This window comes from Oncorhynchus gorbuscha, linkage group LG02 (genome assembly GCF_021184085.1).
Source record: "Oncorhynchus gorbuscha isolate QuinsamMale2020 ecotype Even-year linkage group LG02, OgorEven_v1.0, whole genome shotgun sequence".
Classification (NCBI taxonomy): Eukaryota; Metazoa; Chordata; class Actinopteri; order Salmoniformes; family Salmonidae; genus Oncorhynchus; species Oncorhynchus gorbuscha.
Genome location: NC_060174.1, coordinates 35,047,641 through 35,067,448, shown reverse-complemented (window position 1 = coordinate 35,067,448; position 19,808 = coordinate 35,047,641). Strand labels below are relative to the sequence as shown.

The 19,808-nt window shown below is 40.1% G+C and overlaps 1 protein-coding gene across 2 annotated transcripts in view; it reads right to left on the bottom strand.

Annotated features, from left to right (window-relative positions):
* The window catches only part of LOC124001509 (semaphorin-3E-like), a 69,908-nt gene that overhangs the window by 9,531 nt on the left and 40,569 nt on the right, over positions 1 to 19,808 (bottom strand). The window contains exons 2-6 of one of the 2 annotated variants that reach the window (XM_046308341.1): positions 12,715 to 12,875; positions 3,392 to 3,451; positions 2,717 to 2,836; positions 1,531 to 1,624; positions 724 to 840 (exon numbers count right to left, since the gene is read on the bottom strand). In XM_046308341.1, coding sequence (XP_046164297.1) covers positions 724 to 840; positions 1,531 to 1,624; positions 2,717 to 2,836; positions 3,392 to 3,451; positions 12,715 to 12,875 — 552 coding nt within the window. The remainder of the gene's footprint in view (positions 1 to 723; positions 841 to 1,530; positions 1,625 to 2,716; positions 2,837 to 3,391; positions 3,452 to 12,714; positions 12,876 to 19,808) is intronic. The other variant, XM_046308349.1, reaches the window with a different exon arrangement.

Genomic DNA, 19,808 nt, shown 5'->3' with positions numbered 1-19,808 from the left:
TCGACAAGCTAGATAGGGAGAAGCTCCGAATCAGCTCCAAATGCAGTTATGAAACTCCAGTACATCGACAAGCTAGATAGGGAGAAGCTCCGAATCAACTTCAAATGCAGTTAGGAAACTCCAGTACATCGACAAGCTAGATAGGGAGAAGCTCCGAATCAACTTCAAATGCAGTTAGGAAACTCCAGTACATCGACAAGCTAGATAGGGAGAAGCTCCGAATCAACTTCAAATGCAGTTAGGAAACTCCAGTACATCGACAAGCTAGATAGGGAGAAGCTCCGAATCAACTTCAAATGCAGTTAGGAAACTCCAGTACATCGACAAGCTAGATAGGGAGAAGCTCCGAATCAACTTCAAATGCAGTTAGGAAAGATCAAAACCCAGGGAGTTCATTAGCTTCCAGTCTTGAAAGAACCACCGCTGTCACCAGATGTAGGGCCAGGGTAACGAATGATTATCCATATCCGTGGGCTTCAGATACTCAAGGTTTAATTACTAGAGTAACCAAATGCCTAAAAACATATTTTCACTATGTCGTTATGGGGTTGTGTGTAGATGGGTGAGATTTTTTAATATTTTTAACTCTTTTGAATTCAAGCTGTAACACAACAAAATGTGAAATAAGTCAAGGGGTATGAATAGTTTCTGAAGGGACTGTAAGTGTGGGTGAGTACCAGAGATCAAACAGAAAGTAGTAATGAGAAATGCCTGGACACTGACCATTGAGCTGTTGTCTGTTGTCTCTCTCAGTGCGTGTGTAGCTTTGGTTGTTCAGTCGACACAGAGCTGCATCATTTTCCCAGTAGTCTGTATACAGGCCAATATATAGCTCTCCTCCTAACACACACACACACACACACACACACACACACACACACACACACACACACACACACACACACACACACACACACACACACACACACACACACACACACACACACACACACACACACACACACACACACACACACAGAAAAAAAAACATAATAAACCAGATGTTTCATCAGTTAACACCTAATTTTCCACACATTAAATTAAGAACAAAATTACAATCAATTGCAAATTATGTTTGGTAATTTTTTGTTTTGTTATTTATCGCAATCTGGAAAAAAAACGGCTTTATAATGAGTTATTTCCACACGGTGGCAGCATTGTGCTAAAACTAAACCTGCCTCTAAGCCAGCGTTTCCCAAACACGTTTTGTTTTTGCCCTAGTACACAGTTGTTCAAATAATCAAAGCTTGATGATGAGTTGATTATTTGAATCCGCTGGGTAGTGCTAGGGCAAAAGCTGAAACGTGCACCCCTTGGGGCCCCCAGGACCGAGTTTGGGAAACGCTGCTCTAAGCACTGTGCAATATACTCAATAACAGCAATTATACTAGAGTATCAGTCTTCTAATAGGGTTAGGGCTAAGTGTGCCTGAGACAGAGAGTTATTGAGAAAATAATATATTATGAAACATACAAGGTAGAAAGTAAAACAACAGAAGTGATAATGTCTTGTAGTGTGTGGTCTTCTTACTGTCCAGGGTGGAGGTTACGGGAATGTTGTGGTCATAGGGACATCTCCCTCTTCCACTCTCTACACTCTGTTCCTCCAGCTCAAACTGTCTGGCCTGGGGACCAAAACGTATCAGTGAGAACACACATACTCATGCTCGCTCGCACATGCACACACACTTCGTAAAATGGCCTGTTATCGAGTACGTATTGATGTGATCAAATGTTAAAAAATATATATTAATCATAGTGTCACATATAAACAAGTAAATTAACAGTATATAAAGCAGGGACAATGAAGAGCGTGGGGGGCTTTGACAATGGTGAGGTGTGAGTGTCACGATATGTTCCAACATCTAGCAACCGTTATTAGAAGCACCTCTCAGCAAACAGGGGGGATGTCTCAGGCTGGACACAGTGGCAGTCAGAATTGCTAGTCTCTATTAACTATTGACACCCCTGTGTTACCATTATCAAACACTAATTCGATAAAGCTGCTTTTTCATCACAGATACACGTCTTTAGATACTCTGAATGGCAAGGAAGTGACAAGAGTCTTCAGATAATTAGCAGTACGAAACAGGGGTATTTGGTGTAGTGACACATTGACATCCCTGAGCTTGACCTTAGCCATGGCATGTTCTGTTCTTTATTCTGACTGAAGTCTTGTGGGAGACTGGTTTGTTTTCCCTGCTGGTGCTGTTGTCACAGGTCCTCTCAGACAGACAGGGGATGATATAAATTAAACTCATTTACAATCCAGACAAACACATTCCCTCGCTCTCTCAGAGGACACAAACTAACTATCAGTACAACCTACCTCTTTCTCTTCTCCTCCCCCTCTCTCCTCTCTCCCTCGCTCTCTCCTCTCTCGCTCGCTCTCTCCTCTCTCCCTCGCTCTCTCCTCTCTCCCTCGCTCTCTCCTCTCTCCCTTGCTCTCTCAAAGGACACACAAACGTCAATAATGTCACACCTTGTGTCTCTGTGTGTATCTCCTTCAGATGAATCAACAAACTCCCTGTCTCTCTGAGGAAACATACATTGACCATTGGGCGTGTTGAGGTTTTTACAGCTCTTTCAGGCAAGACTGTCGGTGTCTAAAGAACAGATGACGAGACTGAGACAAAACAGTAGCATGTCCTTCTATATGTTCGCATATCAACCTTATTTGCAATAACAACAAGGAAAAAAATCCCATCCCTGCTCACCTGTCCTGCGTGTCCCACCCTGATGGTGGCACAGAGAGGGTTAAAGGCTCCTGTTCCACAGGCCAACAGGTGTGTTGTGTTAAACTGCTGCAACACCTTGATGTAGTTAGCACACTCTGGCTGTAGGGGGGGGAGACAGAGGGGAGGTCGGTAACTTGAAGTGTATGGCGTGTCCGAATATCTGTACTTGCATTTTAAATTGTAGGCTGATTAGGTATGCGAAAATAGAACATTTTATAGTACAGTATGTCATTATATATTAATTTTTTTATGAGTATGCTTTACATGTCAAGAAATGATACTCATTTCGGGATTTTATGTGGTACAAATTCCTTTCACGCTATTGAGGAAGATAATTGTCTTTTCAGAACCATGTGTTTAACACAGCTGATAATCAGCTGATAATCACAAGGCTGTGCTGTACCAAAATGCTCAAATGGCGGAAACAAAGCACATGCTCATTAGATGTCGCATTCTCAGTATGGGTGAGCCTAGTATTTTGATATTTATTATTACAGCATACATTTTTGCAAAACAGTACGTTCTAAATAGTATGCAGTATAAATAGCACACAGTATGTCGTTTCAGTAAGTAGTAGGCAAGACAGATATCGAACACACTGCATATATGTAGGGTAAACTATGACAGATGAAGATGTACATCAGATTCTGTTACCTTCTCTTTACCCTTCATCATACAATCTTCTACCTGTGACTCAGAGCTGGCCCAGTCAATCTGATGAGAGATGACAATAAATAAGACACTCACACTTGCATTCGGACATGCAAACACACACTCACACATGCACACTTTCTGTCTGAGTGTTCAGCATAACATCCTGTAATTAACGTTTGTTTATGGGTGGACTGAACCACAAAAGGTCTCCATAACCATCATAACCATCCTGAAGTGTCTGAACTACACTCTTAGAATTAAAGCTACCCTGCCTTTAGGGTTCTAAAAACTGCTCAAAAAGGTTCCTCGAGGAACCCTTCTGAAAAGAGTCTTCAAGGAATTCTTTGAGGAACCTTTATGGGATGGGAGGGGTTCAATTTAGTACCTTTTTAATAATATATTGCAGAGGTGGCAGCTTGGCTTACTGGAGGCAGGGTTTTCAGATAGTTATTTTTGGGCACCCGTTAGAGTAAATGTCATTCTTGTTCATTATGATAAGTTCATACACTGCAAATTTCAATTTTCCGACATAAACAATGCTGATTACATATAGTAATACAGTGGTAACAATTCCAACTTTGGGATTTGCATAGGCTCTTGAGGAACTCCTTCTCCTCTGTAAGCCTCAGTGAAGCTACACAACTATCAGTGTTCAACCTTAACATGTGATGACAATAGAACAGAACAGATGAACAGGAATGACATTTACTTGAAAGGGTGGCACAAAAAAAATCGATCTAAAAGCCAGGCCCCTATTAAGCCATGCCTCCAGTCCAGGTTCCTCCAGGAAAGGAGAAATCTAACTTTTGATATTTGTTTCATTTGTCCATTGTTGATTTGATTTGAATTATTAGGATCCCCATTAGCCAATGCCAATGGTGACAGCTAACGAAAATTACATTACAGACAAAAAAAATACTTTCCAATTTAGATAAATTTAAAAACATGAACGTGTAATGTGTGTGTATGTGCTCATCTATCAGTTTCACACACATGTCAGTACATACACACAACAAGTAGGTCACATGGGGGAGAGGCGTTGTGCCGTGAGGTGTTGCTTTATTTGTTCTTTTAAACCAGGTTTACTGTTCACTTGCACTATATAAGACGGAAGAGAGTTCCATGCACTCATGTCTCTGTATAATACTGTATATTTCCATTCATTTGTTCTCAACCTGCGGAGATAAAAAAAAAAAAAAAAAATTGATTTATCAAGACCAGTCCCCATGCTTGTATCAGAGCAGCATGAAACGATGCTGAAATAGTTGACCACAGCGGGTAGACTTTATTATTATTATTTTGATTATTATTTGACCCTGCTGGTCATCTATGAACATTTGAACATCTTTGCCATGTTCTGTTATAATATCCACGGCACAGCCAGAAGAGGCCAGGCCACCCCTCATAGCCTGGTTCCTCTCTAGGTTTCTTCCTAGGTTCTGGCCTTTCTAGGGAGTTTTTCCTAGCCACCATGCTTGTACACCTGCATTGCTTTCTGTTTGAGGTTTTAGGCTGGGTTTCTGTACAGCAGTTTGAGATATCAGCTGATGTAAGGACTTTATAAATACATTTGATTTGATTTGATTTTGGCTATTGCTTAAAATACTATTGCTTCTATCTTCTTACTATTGCTTCTAACTTCAATATGCTTTTTAAATAAATAAGACTGACACCACTTTTAACAGCACAGCATTACTCAACACTAGTGAGACTCATGTCACCTACGGCAGGCCTACAGTAATTAGATTCAAAGGATTGGAGGATTCTAAATTAATATTTAAGGTGTATTTTCCATTAAGGCAAATCCGATCTGTGAGAATTTCTAAGGTGCTTTTATATCATTCTAAATGTATTAATAATTTCTTTGATTATTTCATTGTCAAATAACCTATCCGTTCAACGCTGGGCCAAATGGGGACCACCCTCTGGGACTCCCAATAACAGTCGGATGTGATACAGCCTGGATTCGAACCAGGGACTGTAGTGATGCCTCTTGCACTGAGATGCAGTGACTTAGACCACTTTGCAACTCAGGAGCCATGACCAATATGACCAATATATACATGTATTGTCCTGCTAATAGCCCATCCTAGAAACGTTGTTTGCAGAATTCACAGCCTGCTACACTTGTGAACAGGGTTAATGTGTTAACAGGGTTAATCATAATAATAATCATATTTTTTCCCCCTTCCACATGTTAAAGGTTCCAATTGATACATTTTTTTTGATCAATTAGTATACTTAAGTATAACGACAATATTTGTTGGATTATTTGTTCTGTCTTTTCTGGTGGATTAAACTGAAATTCCAACCAACTTTCTATAGCTTGTCTAAAAAATAATGATATTTTGGAGATTATTTAGTTTACAAATGACTGAAAGTGAGCGAGAAAAAGGCCATTCTTGAACGTGAGGTGAGACATTCTTACTAATTTCTAAATGAAGCCAGTTTGTTATTTATAATGATTTATTTCTGTTTTTAGAGGGAGAGAAACTAAAAGCCTGCCGTCGGCTCATAAAACCTTTTTTTTTGTAAGAAATGTAGCTTAATTAATTTGATTAATATTCCAAGAAAGACTGTACAATGTGCCTTCATTTAACTAGGCAAGTTAGTTAAGAATAAATTCTTATTTACAATGACGGCCTACACCGGCCAAAGATGGACAATACTGGGCCAATTGTGCGCCACCCAAAGGGACTTCCAATCACGACCTGTTGTGATACAGTCAACCTAACTAAGAAATACATTTGTAGATACAATTCTCCCCCCCGACCCTCCCTCTTGGTAAGAGTCTATTGTCCTGCAAATAGCCCATAATAGTGCTATACTACGATACCCGTCAGTTCTAGGCTACAGTACTACAGTAAGAGCAAAATAATCCTAACATTTCCACACCTTAATTGTAGTCTAACCAATACCCAAATGGAGATAACCAATACCCAAACAGAGATAACATAAAGTGAGTGAGTAAAAAGGCCATTCTTGAACATGGGGTCAGACATTCTTATTAATTTGTAAATCAATTCAGTTTGTTATCTCTCCAGGTCACATCCGGCATGAGCATCAAGCCAGCATCTGTAGGAACGTAGTTTGCAATGTGATGCAGTATCTTAGACCGCTGCACCACTCGTGAGCATCCAGCAACAAAGTGTTTCATGCTGATCAATTGCCTTGCACAAGGTATCAATATACAGAGAGGTGTTGGTAAGAGTCTATTGTCCTGCTAATAACCTGTAATGAGCTATTATAATACAGTACATGATGACCAGGTCAGGATAACCAAAACATTTCTTTATTAAAGACTATCAGAAAGAATGTTGGAACTTCTTTATTTTGATCCAAAGCCATGAATGAGTGAGTCACTCAGCTTTATGTAGGTGCCAAGGCTATATGACTGTGCCTTCAAATGTATTATTTAGCAGACGTCACTTGCTTATATTCAGTCAACACATATTTCTTAAGAATATCATGGAATATAATTGAACATTTTAATTTATCTTAGAATAAAAACCTTAGTGTAACAACAGTTTTAGTTTTAGTTTTGTTTCTACTGACAAGTAGAAACAAAAATAAGTGTATTTTTCCAGGTGCGTATGCATGACAGAGGAATAGCAATTCTTAAACTATTGTTCTAAATTCAATCACCTTCTTCATCCTCCTCATTCAGTTCATTGAAATGGAATTTTGAAGTTGTGCATAATTATCATTCTATCTGGTTTATGTTGCCCATTCATTGTCAGTTAGAGACACATTAGCACCTTGGGACCCAAAAGCACCATCAGTACTTTAACTTCCCTTGCGCTGGTCTGGAGCAATGAAGCAGTGACACAGGGTACTGTACTAAACAACAAATTACCACTAAATCCTGCAGCATAATCTCAAAACATTTAGTTGGCAACCACTGTACTGACCAGCTCAAATAGACAGAAGGGTGCTATATGCTATCATCTCTCGGCATGTCAAGCCCACTCATTATCTCAGCCAATCATGGCTAGTGGGAAGGTTGCATTACTTTTCTTTGGCGAAACCAACTAGGCTTGTAATTGAATTGAATTCGTATTTACATATGGTATGCAATTCTATTATTAAGGCATGTGTTTGAGAAGGCATTTCTGCCGAAAAAACGCATTTTGATTAAGAAAAAGAAGTGTTACACAAATCAAAATAAATGTTAGATTTTAGGTTCTTCAAAGTAGCCACTCTTTGCTTTTTATGACATCTTTGCACACTCTTGGCATTCTCTCAACCATCTTCATGAGGTAGTCACCTGGAATGCATTTCAATTAATAGGTGTGCCTTGTTAAAAGTTCATTTGTGTTGTAACAAGGTAGAGGTGGTATACAGAAGTTAAAAGACCAAGTCGTTATTATGGCAAGAACAGCTCAAATAAGCACAGAGAAACGACAGTCCATCCTTACTTTAAGACATGAAGGTCATTCAATGTGGAAAAAGTCAAGAGTTTCTTCAAGTGCAGTCGCAAAAACCATCAAGCGCTGTGATGAAATTGGCTCTCGTAAGGACCGCCACAGGAAAGGAAGACCCAGAGGTACCTCTGCCGCTGAGGATAAGTTCATTAGAATGACCATTCTCAGAAATTGCAGCCCAAATAAATGCTTCACAGGGTTCAAATAACAGACAGATCTCAACATCACCTGTTCAGACTGTGTGAATCAGGCCTGCTGCAAAATAAAGAAGGACCCTTAAATGAGTAGGTCTGTCCAAACTTTTGACTGGTACTGTTTTAATGTGGGCTATTTTCAGACCTTTCATGGGTAGCTTATCAAAGATAGACATTTTTCTAAAATATTTTGTTGTCAGCTATCAAGCTTTCAAGATATGTACCTTTCAAAATATAGAAATCCTCCATGTATGATCCATGTATGATAGTCATCCATGTATGACTATGTCAACAATGGACTAATGAAACAAATATCAAAAGATAGTTTGGGGTAGAATTTTCCTTTAATTAATACATTATAGCAGGGGTATTTCACTCTTACTCTATGATGTCCGGAGCCTGCTAGTTTAATTTAATATCTGATAATTAATTGCACACACCTGGTGTCACAGATCTAAATCAGTCCCTGATTAAAGGGGAACAATGAAAAAAAGCAGTGGAACTGGCTTTGAGGTTCAGAGTTGAGTTTGAAGGCATTTTAGGTATGTATGTAACTAATATGTGTGAAATGCTTGATGATGTATGTGATGTAAACAGAGATGTCTACTTTCTTGGGAACCTAAATAATGACTGGTTTTCATCAAGCTGTCTGCTCAAGAGGAAGTGTCTTACTGTAACCAGTGCCTGTAATCATGTTCAGGTTATTAATCAACCTAACAGGGTGTTTACAAACACTACAGGAACAATATCATCAACATGTATCGATCACATTTTTACTATTACTATAGAACTTTGTTCTAAAGCTGTATCCAAACTGATTGGATGCAGGGATCACAATATAGTGGCTATATCCAGGAAAGCCAAAGTTCCAACAGCTGGAACTAAAATAGTGTATAAGAGATTGTACAAAATATTATGCTGTGACTCTTATGTGGATGATGTGAAAAATATTTGTGGGTCTGATGTGATTAATGAGGAGCATCCAAACGCTGCACTTGCAGATTTTATAAAATTGCTTCTTCCAATTATTGATAAACATGCACCTGTTAAGAAACTGACTGTTAGAACGGTTAAGGCTCCATGGATTGATGAGGAGTTGAAAAACAGTATGGTTGAAAGAGATGGGGCAAAGGGAGTGGCTAATAAGTCTGGCTGCTCATCTGACTGGATTACTTACTGCAAATTGAGAAATGATGTTACTAAACTCAACAAAAAGTAGAAGAAAATGTATTATGGTGCCAAGATTAATGAAATAAAGAGTGATGGAAAAAAACTTTGGAGTAATTTAAATGAAATTATGGGTAAAAAGGAAAATTCAACTCCATCTTTCATCGAATCAGATGACTTATTCATCACAAAACCATATGATATTTCCAATTTTTTAAATGATTACTTCATTGGTAAAGTGGGCAAACATAGGCAGGAAATGCCAACAACGAACAGTGAGCAATAGTTTTCATGCATAAAAAACTAATAACGAAAGAAAAGCAATTGCACGTTTGAATTTTGTAAAGTTAGTGTGGGAGAGGTGGAAAGTGTATTGTTATCGATCAATAATGACAAACCTCCCGCATTGACAAATTAGATGGAAAACTACTGAGGATGGTAGCTGACTCTATAGCCACTCCTATCTGTCATATCTTTAAGCTGAGCCTAGAGGAACGTCTTTGTTCCCAGGCCTGGAGGGAAGTCAAAGTAATTCCGCTATCCAAGAGTGGTAAAGCAGCCTCTACTGGTTCTAACAGCAGAACTATAAGCTTGCTGCCAGCTCTTAGCAAACTGTTGGAAAAAATTGTGTTTCACCAAATACAATGCTATTTTTCTGTAAACAAATTAACAACAGACTTTCAGCATGCTCATAGAAAAGGGCACTCAACACGTACCTCACTGACACAAATGACTGATGATTGGTACAAAGAAATTCATAATAAGAAGATTGTGGAAGCGGTACAGTTAAATTTCAGTGCAGCCTTTGATATTATTGATCGTAACATATTGTTGAAAACAACGTATGTGCTATGGCTTTTCAACCTCTGCCATATTGTAGATTCAGAGCTATCTATCTAATAGAACTCAACGGGTTTTCATTAGTGGAAGCTTCTCTAATGTCAAACATGTAAAGTGTGGTGTGAATGAATGGTGTGGCTGTTGAACAAGTTGAGGAGACTAAATTACTTGGTGTTACCTTAGATTTTAAACTGTCATTGTCACGCCTTGGTCTTAGTATTTTTGTGTTTTCTTTATCTATTTGGACAGGCCAGGGTGTGACATGGGTTATTGTGGTGTGTTTTTGTCTTGGGGTTTTGTGGGGTGAATAATTAGTCTATGGCTGCCTATTTGTCTCTGATTGGGAACCATATTTAGGCAGCCATATTCTGTGAGTGTTTTCGTGGGTAATTGTTCCTGTCTCTGTGTTAGTGTTCACCAGATAGGCTGTAATAGGTTTTCACGTTTCGTTTTTTTTATTTTGTATATTTAGTTATTTCATGTATCGTTCAAGTTTCATTAAAGAACATGAGTAACCACCACGCTGCATTTTGGTCCGATCCTTATTCTACCTCTTCGTCAGAGGAGGAGATAGAAGAATGCCGTTACAGTCATGGCCAAAACATATAAATTCAATGGTTGTAACCATGGGGAGAGGTCTGTTCATAATAAAGAGATGCTCTGCTTTTTTGACAACACACTCCAAAAAGCAAGATCTGCAGGCTCTAGTTTTGTCTAATCTTGATTATTGTCCAGTTGTGTGGTCCACTGGTGCAAGGAAAGACCTAGTTAAACTGCAGCTGGCCCAGAACAGAGTGACACGTTTTTCTCTTTATTGTAATCAGAGGTCTGATATAAATACTATGCATGACAGTCTCTCTTGGCTAAGAGTTGAGGAGAGACTGACTGCATCACTTTTTCTTTTTATAAGAAACATTCAATCCCAAATTGTTTGCAGTCAACTTACACACAGCTCTGACACACACACCTAACCCACCAGACATGCCACTAGGGGTCTTTTCACAGTCCCCAAATTCAAAACAAATTCAAGAAAGCATACAGTCTTATATAGAGCCCTTATTGCAAGGAACTTCCATCTCATATTGCTCAAATAAACAGCAAACCTGGTTTTAAAAAACAGACAAAGCAACACATCATGGCACAATGCCTCACCCCTCTTTGACCAAGATAGTCTGTGTGTATGTATTGATATGTAGGCTACATTTTGCCTTTAAAAAAATATGTAGTTCTATTCTTGAGCTGTTCTTGTTTATTGATGTTCTGTATTATGTTATGTTTCATATTTTGTGTGCTGACCATAGAAAGCCTGTATTGTCTATGGTAGAGTAGGTCAGGGCGTGACTAGGGGTGTTTAGTCTAGTTTATTATTTCTATGTGGGGTTCTAGGTCTATTTGTCTATGATGGTGTTTGTGTATGATTCCCAATTAGAGGCAGCTGGTAATCGTTGTCTCTAAATGGAGATCATCCTTAGGTTGCATTTTTTCCACCTGTGGGTTATGGGATACTGTTCATGTTTAGTTGCTGTTTAGCACTCCATTGTCATCACGGTTTGTTTATTCTTGTTGTTTATTTATTATTGTTTATTTTGTTTGGTATTTGTTTCAAGTTTCACTTTCATTAAAATATGTGGAACTCCACATACGCTGCGCCTTGGTCCGACCATTATTATTACGAACATCGTGACAGTAGCTGCTGCTTTTGCAACAGCTAATGGGGATCCTAATAAAATCCCAAATACGAAATAGGTTCCTCCAAGATCCCCTCACCTCACCAAAGGTGCACAAATGAACCATTTACTAGCAATGGTTCCTTGAAGAACCACTAATTCTAAGAGTTTAGTAAACATAGTGAATCTTTGTAATTCAAAATGGTCAAGTTAGGACACAGCTACATGTTTGTATGAAAAACATCAGCCCCAAATCACTCTTTATCATCATTAAGTATATTATTAAATATGTTATCAGTGATACTATGGAATTTCAAGAGAACAGATTAAAACATAATAATAAACATCCCCAAGACCTCATATAACTCAGTAGGAAATGGACAATAATAATCACATTACTTTACACTTAGAAATCTGCATTACAGATATGTTCCATAGTCAGTTGTCCTCCTCTGTATGTCATTGTCTAACATAATTAAACAGAACTGAAGTTTATAACACCTCATTATAACACAATTATTTACTACTTCAACCACCTCAGGGAAACAGTCAGATGTTCACGTAGCCTATGAGATGTTAAGGAAAGTTGGGATTTGAGACTGGGCATATGGCAGTATCTCTCTCCTCTCTGTCTCCAGCCGTGCTCTTTATGGAAGGACTCTGTGTCCAAACTTTAGTAACATAATAAAGACACAAATATATACACTCTGTTTGGGTAACCTACTGCCCTGGAGGGGCAAGTTTTCAAATCACGTCCACACACACACGCACATACAGACAGACAGACAGACAGACAGACATACAGACAGACAGACAGACAGACAGACAGACAGACAGACAGACAGACAGACAGACAGACAGACAGACAGACAGACAGACAGACAGACAGACAGACAGACAGACAGACAGACAGACAGACAGACAGACAGACAGACAGACAGACAGACAGACAGACAGACAGACAGACAGACAGACAGACAGACAGACAGACAGACAGACAGACAGACAGACAGACAGACAGACAGGCCTACCTCTCTGTGTTGGTGGTTAACTCTCTCCAGGCTGAGGGAGTACAGGGTGTTCTTAGCCCCTACATACAGCCTCTCATGGGCCTCGTCCAACATCATGGTCTGGGTTTGCAGGGAGGGACCTGGTCCCTGGAACACCCATGTCCTGTTCAACTCCCATAGCTCTGTACAGAGAGAGAGAGAGAGAGAGAGAGAGAGAGAGAGAGAGAGAGAGAGAGAGAGAGAGAGAGAGAGAGAGAGAGAGAGAGAGAGAGAGAGAGAGAGAGAGAGAGAGAGAGAGAGAGAGAGAGAGAGAGAGAGAGAACATTAGGTGAAAACTGAGATGCAATTTTTAACCTCCTGCCAAATGTACGACCATAGAATTGCACAAACCCACAAAAAATTCCAATCAAAGTTTGACAAAATCCCGTATCTGTAAGGTGAAATATCGCAGTGTGCAATACCATCAGCAACATTTGTGACCTCTTGCCACAAAAAAAGGTAAACCAGTAGGTCAGAAACACGAAACAAATATTTATCTGCCTATTTATTCTTGACACAAACCGGTGAGTGGCACACATTCCATGTCTCAATTGTCTCAAGGCTTAAAAATCCTTCTTTAATTGACCTGTGTCCTCCTTTTCATCTACACTGATTGAAGTGGATTTAACAAGTGACATCAATAAGGGATCATACTGTACCTTTCACCTGGATTCACCTGGTCAGTTTATGCATTTTTTGTGTGTTTTTAAAACTTTGTGATATCCAATTAGTAGTTACAGTCTTGTCCCATAGCTGAAACTCCCGTATGGACTCGGTAGAGGCAAAGGTCGAGAGCCATGCGTCCTCTGAAACACGGCCCTGACAAGCCGCACTGCTTCTTGACACACCGCTCGCTTAACCTGGAAGCCAGCTGCACCAAAGTGTCGGATGGAAACACGTACAACTGCTGACGGAAGCCAGCGTGCATTCGCCCAGCCCACCACACGCGATGGGACAAGGACATCCCAGCCTGTCAATCCTTTCCCTAACCCTAACAACACTGGGCCAATTGTGCGCTGCCTCATGGGTCTCCTGGTTGCTTACATGTGTGTGTGCTGAATGAATACCCACAAATGAAACCCTCTATAAAACCAATGATGTAAAGACAAAATGTAAAGACAAGATAAAGACAGAGCCTGGTGATATGTACCTCTGAGTCTGCATGATCAGGCTACCTGCTGTTGAACTAGAGAAATAGAAAAACTGTCCTTGTCTAATGTAGAAGGTGGCACTGTAAAATGTATCCTTGCCAGGAGAGGGCGCAATCAGATTCTGGGATGCTTCACCTGGGGAAAGTTTATGGGGTTCATACATGTTCCGGGAATGTCTTTCAAATTAAATCTGAAGCCCCATGTTTGTCAGGTAAAGCTTGAAGTTGAATATTACATTTTCAACATCAAAAGATCAATATTTTTTTGCCTCAACTTTATATCCTTAGGGCTGCCATTCATAACTAAATAGCTTATGTTATTACAAAATGTGTGTGCTATTTTGAATGACGGCACTAGCTAGTTAGCAAACCAAACCGAAACATTAGCGAGCAAGCCTTACGAAAGGTAATTCTGCTGTGAAATTATTGAACAGGCCTCCTAGTCAAGAGTCAAGACCAACAGAAAAGTGAGTGGAATAACAAATAGACTACCCAGTTAGAAAGTGAGTGGAATAACAAATAGACTACCCAGTTAAAAAGTGAGTGGAATAACAAATAGACTACCCAGTTAAAAAGTGAGTGGAATAACAAATAGACTACCCAGTTAAAAAGTGAGTGGAATAACAAATAGACTACCCAGTTAAAAAGTGAGTGGAATAACAAATAGACTACCCAGTTAAAAAGTGAGTGGAATAACAAATAGACTACCCAGTTAAAAAGTGAGTGGAATAACAAATAGACTACCCAGTTAAAAAGTGAGTGGAATAACAAATAGACTACCCAGTTAAAAAGTGAGTGGAATAACAAATAGACTACCCAGTTAAAAAGTGAGTGGAATAACAAATAGACTACCCAGTTAAAAAGTGAGTGGAATAACAAATAGACTACCCAGTTAAAAAGTGAGTGGAATAACAAATAGACTACCCAGTTAAAAAGTGAGTGGAATAACAAATAGACTACCCAGTTAAAAAGTGAGTGGAATAACAAATAGACTACCCAGTTAAAAAGTGAGTGGAATAACAAATAGACTACCCAGTTAAAAAGTGAGTGGAATAACAAATAGACTACCCAGTTAAAAAGTGAGTGGAATAACAAATAGACTACCCAGTTAAAAAGTGAGTGGAATAACAAATAGACTACCCAGTTAAAAAGTGAGTGGAATAACAAATAGACTACCCAGTTAAAAAGTGAGTGGAATAACAAATAGACTACCCAGTTAAAAAGTGAGTGGAATAACAAATAGACTACCCAGTTAAAAAGTGAGTGGAATAACAAATAGACTACCCAGTTAAAAAGTGAGTGGAATAACAAATAGACTACCCAGTTAAAAAGTGAGTGGAATAACAAATAGACTACCCAGTTAAAAAGTGAGTGGAATAACAAATAGACTACCCAGTTAAAAAGTGAGTGGAATAACAAATAGACTACCCAGTTAAAAAGTGAGTGGAATAACAAATAGACTACCCAGTTAAAAAGTGAGTGGAATAACAAATAGACTACCCAGTTAAAAAGTGAGTGGAATAACAAATAGACTACCCAGTTAAAAAGTGAGTGGAATAACAAATAGACTACCCAGTTAAAAAGTGAGTGGAATAACAAATAGACTACCCAGTTAAAAAGTGAGTGGAATAACAAATAGACTACCCAGTTAAAAAGTGAGTGGAATAACAAATAGACTACCCAGTTAAAAAGTGAGTGGAATAACAAATAGACTACCCAGTTAAAAAGTGAGTGGAATAACAAATAGACTACCCAGTTAAGAAGTGAGTGGAATCATATTGGAGACCCAGCAGATTTCAAAGTAAAAAATAACAGAACTTAGGATGACATTTTGCCAAAGACGATCCTTTCAAATATTTTTGGTTTTGCCGCGGTCTGCGTGCCAACAGTTAACGGAGAGGTGAAATTACATCAGAGAGCCTGTTGTTGCTGCTGCATAGAGCCTCTGTGAGTACTACCAAAGATTATGGTGATGGGAGGACAAGGAGGTTTATTTATATATATATATATATATATATATATATATATATATATATATATATATATATATATCTTGTAGGTGGTTGATCAGCTTTAATATTGCATACATATTGCGGCTTCCATCAATGTAATTGTCTACATCATTTCCAATCCTCCATATCTTTGTTTGTAAATATATATACAGTACCAGTCAAAAGTTTGGACACATCTACTCATTCAAGGGTTTTTCTTATTTTTTAAACTATTTTCTACATTGTAGAATAATTCTGAAGAAATCAAAACTATGATATAACACATGGCATCATGTAGTAACCAATAAAGTGTTAAACAAATCAAAATATATTTGAGATTTGAGATTCTTTAAAGTAGCCACCCTTTGCCTTGATGACAGCTTTGCACATTCCTGGCATTATTTCAACCAGACATGAAGGACATTCAATAGAGAACATTCCAAGAACTTCTAAAGTTTCTTCAAGTGCAGTTGCAAAAAACCATCGAGCGCTATGATGAAACTGACTCTCATGAAGACCTACCACAGGAAAGGAAGACCCAGAGTTACCTCTGCTGCAGAGGATAAATTCAGCCTCAGACATTGCAGCTCAAATAGAGGCTTGACAGAGTTCAAGTAACAGACACATCTCAACATCAACTGTTCTGAGGAAACTGCATGAATCAGGCATTCGTGGTCTAATTAATGCAAAGAAACCACTACTAAAGAACACCAATAAGAAGAAGAGACGTGCTTGGGCCAAGAAACATGAGCAATGGACATTAGACCGGTGGTATATGTCATTTGGTCTGATGAGTCCAAATTTGAAATGATTGGTTCCAACCGCTATGAGACGCAGAGTAGGTGAACAGATGATTTCCGCATCCAACTCATCCCAAACCATTTCAATTCGGATCAGGTCGGGTGATTATTTAACCAGGTAGGGTAGTTGAGAACAAGTTCTCATTTACAACTGCGACCTGGCCAAGATAAAGGCACACTTAACCGTGAAGCATAGAGAAGGCTGTTGCGCAGCAACTCACTGCCTTCCTGAAGACAAACAATGTATACGAAATGCTTCAGTCTGGTTTTAGACCCCATCATAGCACTGAGACGGCACTTGTGAAGGTGGTAAATGACATTTTGATGGCATCGGACCGAGGCTCTGCATCTGTCCTCGTGCTCCTAGACCTTAGTGCTGCTTTTGATACCATCGATCACCACATTCTTTTGGAGAGATTGGAAACCCAAATTGGTCTACACGGACATGTTCTGGCCTGGTTTAGGTCTTATCTGTCGGAAAGATATCAGTTTGTCTCTGTGAATGGTTTGTCCTCTGACAAATCAACTGTACATTTCGGTGTTCCTCAAGGTTCTGTTTTAGGACCACTATTGTTTTCACTATATATTTTACCTCTTGGGGATGTTATTCGAAAACATAATGTAAACTTTCACTGCTATGCGGATGACACACAGCTGTACATTTCAATGAAACATGGTGAAGCACCAAAATTGCCCTCGCTAGAAGCATGTGTTTCAGACATAAGGAAGTGGATGGCTGCAAACTTTCTACTATTAAACTCGGACAAAACAGAGATGCTTGTTCTAGGTCCCAAGAAACAAAGAGATCTTCTGTTGAATCTGACAATTAATCTTAATGGTTGTACAGTCGTCTCAAATAAAACTGTGAAGGACCTCGGCGTTACTCTGGACCCTGATCTCTCTTTTGAAGAACATATCAAGACCATTTCGAGGACAGCTTTTTTCCATCTACGTAACATTGCAAAAATCAGAAACTTTCTGTCCAAAAATGATGCAGAAAAATTAATCCATGCTTTTGTCACTTCTAGGTTAGACTACTGCAATGCTCTATTTTCCGGCTACCCGGATAAAGCACTAAATAAACTTCAGTTAGTGCTAAATACGGCTGCTAGAATCCTGACTAGAACCAAAAAATTTGATCATATTACTCCAGTGCTAGCCTCTCTACACTGGCTTCCTGTCAAAGCAAGGGCTGATTTCAAGGTTTTACTGCTAACCTACAAAGCATTACATGGGCTTGCTCCTACCTACCTCTCTGATTTGGTCCTGCCGTACATACCTATACGTACGCTACGGTCACAAGACGCAGGCCTCCTAATTGTCCCTAGAATTTCTAAGCAAACAGCTGGAGGCAGGGCTTTCTCCTATAGAGCTCCATTTTTATGGAACGGTCTGCCTACCCATGTCAGAGACGCAAACTCGGTCTCAACCTTTAAGTCTTTACTGAAGACTCATCTCTTCAGTGGGTCATATGATTGAGTGTAGTCTGGCCCAGGAGTGGGAAGGTGAACGGAAAGGCTCTGGAGCAACGAACCGCCCTTGCTGTCTCTGCCTGGCCGGTTCCCCGTTTTCCACTGGGATTCTCTGCCTCTAACCCTGTTACGGGGGCTGAGTCACTGGCTTGCTGGGGCTCTCTCGTGCCGTCCCTGGGGGGATGCGTCACCTGGGTGGGTTGATTCACTGTTGTGGTCGGCCTGTCTGGGTTCCCCCCACCCCTTGGGTTGTACCGTGTCGGAGATCTTTGTGGGCTATACTCGGCCTTGTCTCAGGATGGTAAGTTGGTGGTTGAAGATTTCCCTCTAGTGGTGTGGGGGCTGTGCTTTGGCAAAGTGGGTGGGGTTATATCCTTCCTGTTTGGCCCTGTCCGGGGTGTCCTCGGATGGGGCCACAGTGTCTCCTGACCCCTCCTGTCTCAGCCTCCAGTATTTATGCTGCAGTAGTTTATGTGTCGGGGGCTAGGGTCAGTTTGTTTATCTGGAGTACTTCTCCTGTCCTATTCGGTGTCCTGTGTAAATCTAATTGTGCGTTCTCTAATTCTCTCCTTCTCTCTCTTTCTTTCTCTCTCTCGGAGGACCTGAGCCCTAGAACCATGCCCCAGGACTACCTGACATGATGACTCCTTGCTGTCCCCAGTCCACCTGGCCATGCTGCTGCTCCAGTTTCAACTGGCCTGGGCCCTAGGACCATGTCCCAGGACTACCTGACATGAGGACTCCTTGCTGTCCCCAGTCCACCTGGCCATGCTCCTGCTCCAGTTTCAACTGTTCTGCCTTACTATTATTCAACCATGCTGGTCATTTATGAACATTTGAACATCTTGGCCACGTTCTGTTATAATCTCCACCTGGCACAGCCAGAAGAGGACTGGCCACCCCACATATGCTCTCTCTAATTCTCTCTTTCTTTCTCTCTCTCGGAGGACCTGAGCCCTAGGACCGTGCCCCAGGACTACCTGACATGATGGCTCCTTGCTGTCCCCAGTCCATCTGACTGTGCTGCTGCTCCAGTTTCAACTGTTCTGCCTTATTATTATTTGACCATGCTGGTCATTTATGAACATTTGAACATCTTGGTCATGTTCTGTTATAATCTCTACCCGGCACAGCCAGAAGAGGACTGGCCACCCCACATAGCCCGGTTCCTCTCTAGGTTTCTTCCTAGGTTTTGGCCTTTCTAGGGAGTTTTTCCTAGCCACCGTGCTTTTACACCTGCATTGTTTGCTGTTTGGGGTTTTAGGCTGGGTTTCTGTACAGCACTTTGAGATATCAGCTGATGTACGAAGGGCTATATAAATAAATTTGATTTGATTTGATTTGATTTGATGGTGTGGCGGTGCTTTGCTGATGACACTGTCTGTGATTTATTTAGAATTCAAGGCACACTTAACCATCATGGCTACCACAGCATTTTGCAGCGATCCCATCTGGTTTGCCGATTGTGGGACTATCATTTGTTTTTCAACAGGACAATGACAACACATCTCCAGGCTGTGTAAGTGCTATTCGACCAAGAAGGAGAGTGATGGAGTGCTGCATCAGATAACCTGGCCTCCACAATCACCCAACCTGAACCCAATTGAAATGGTTTGGGATGAGTTGGACCGCAGAGTGAAGGAAAAGCAGCCAACAAGTGCTC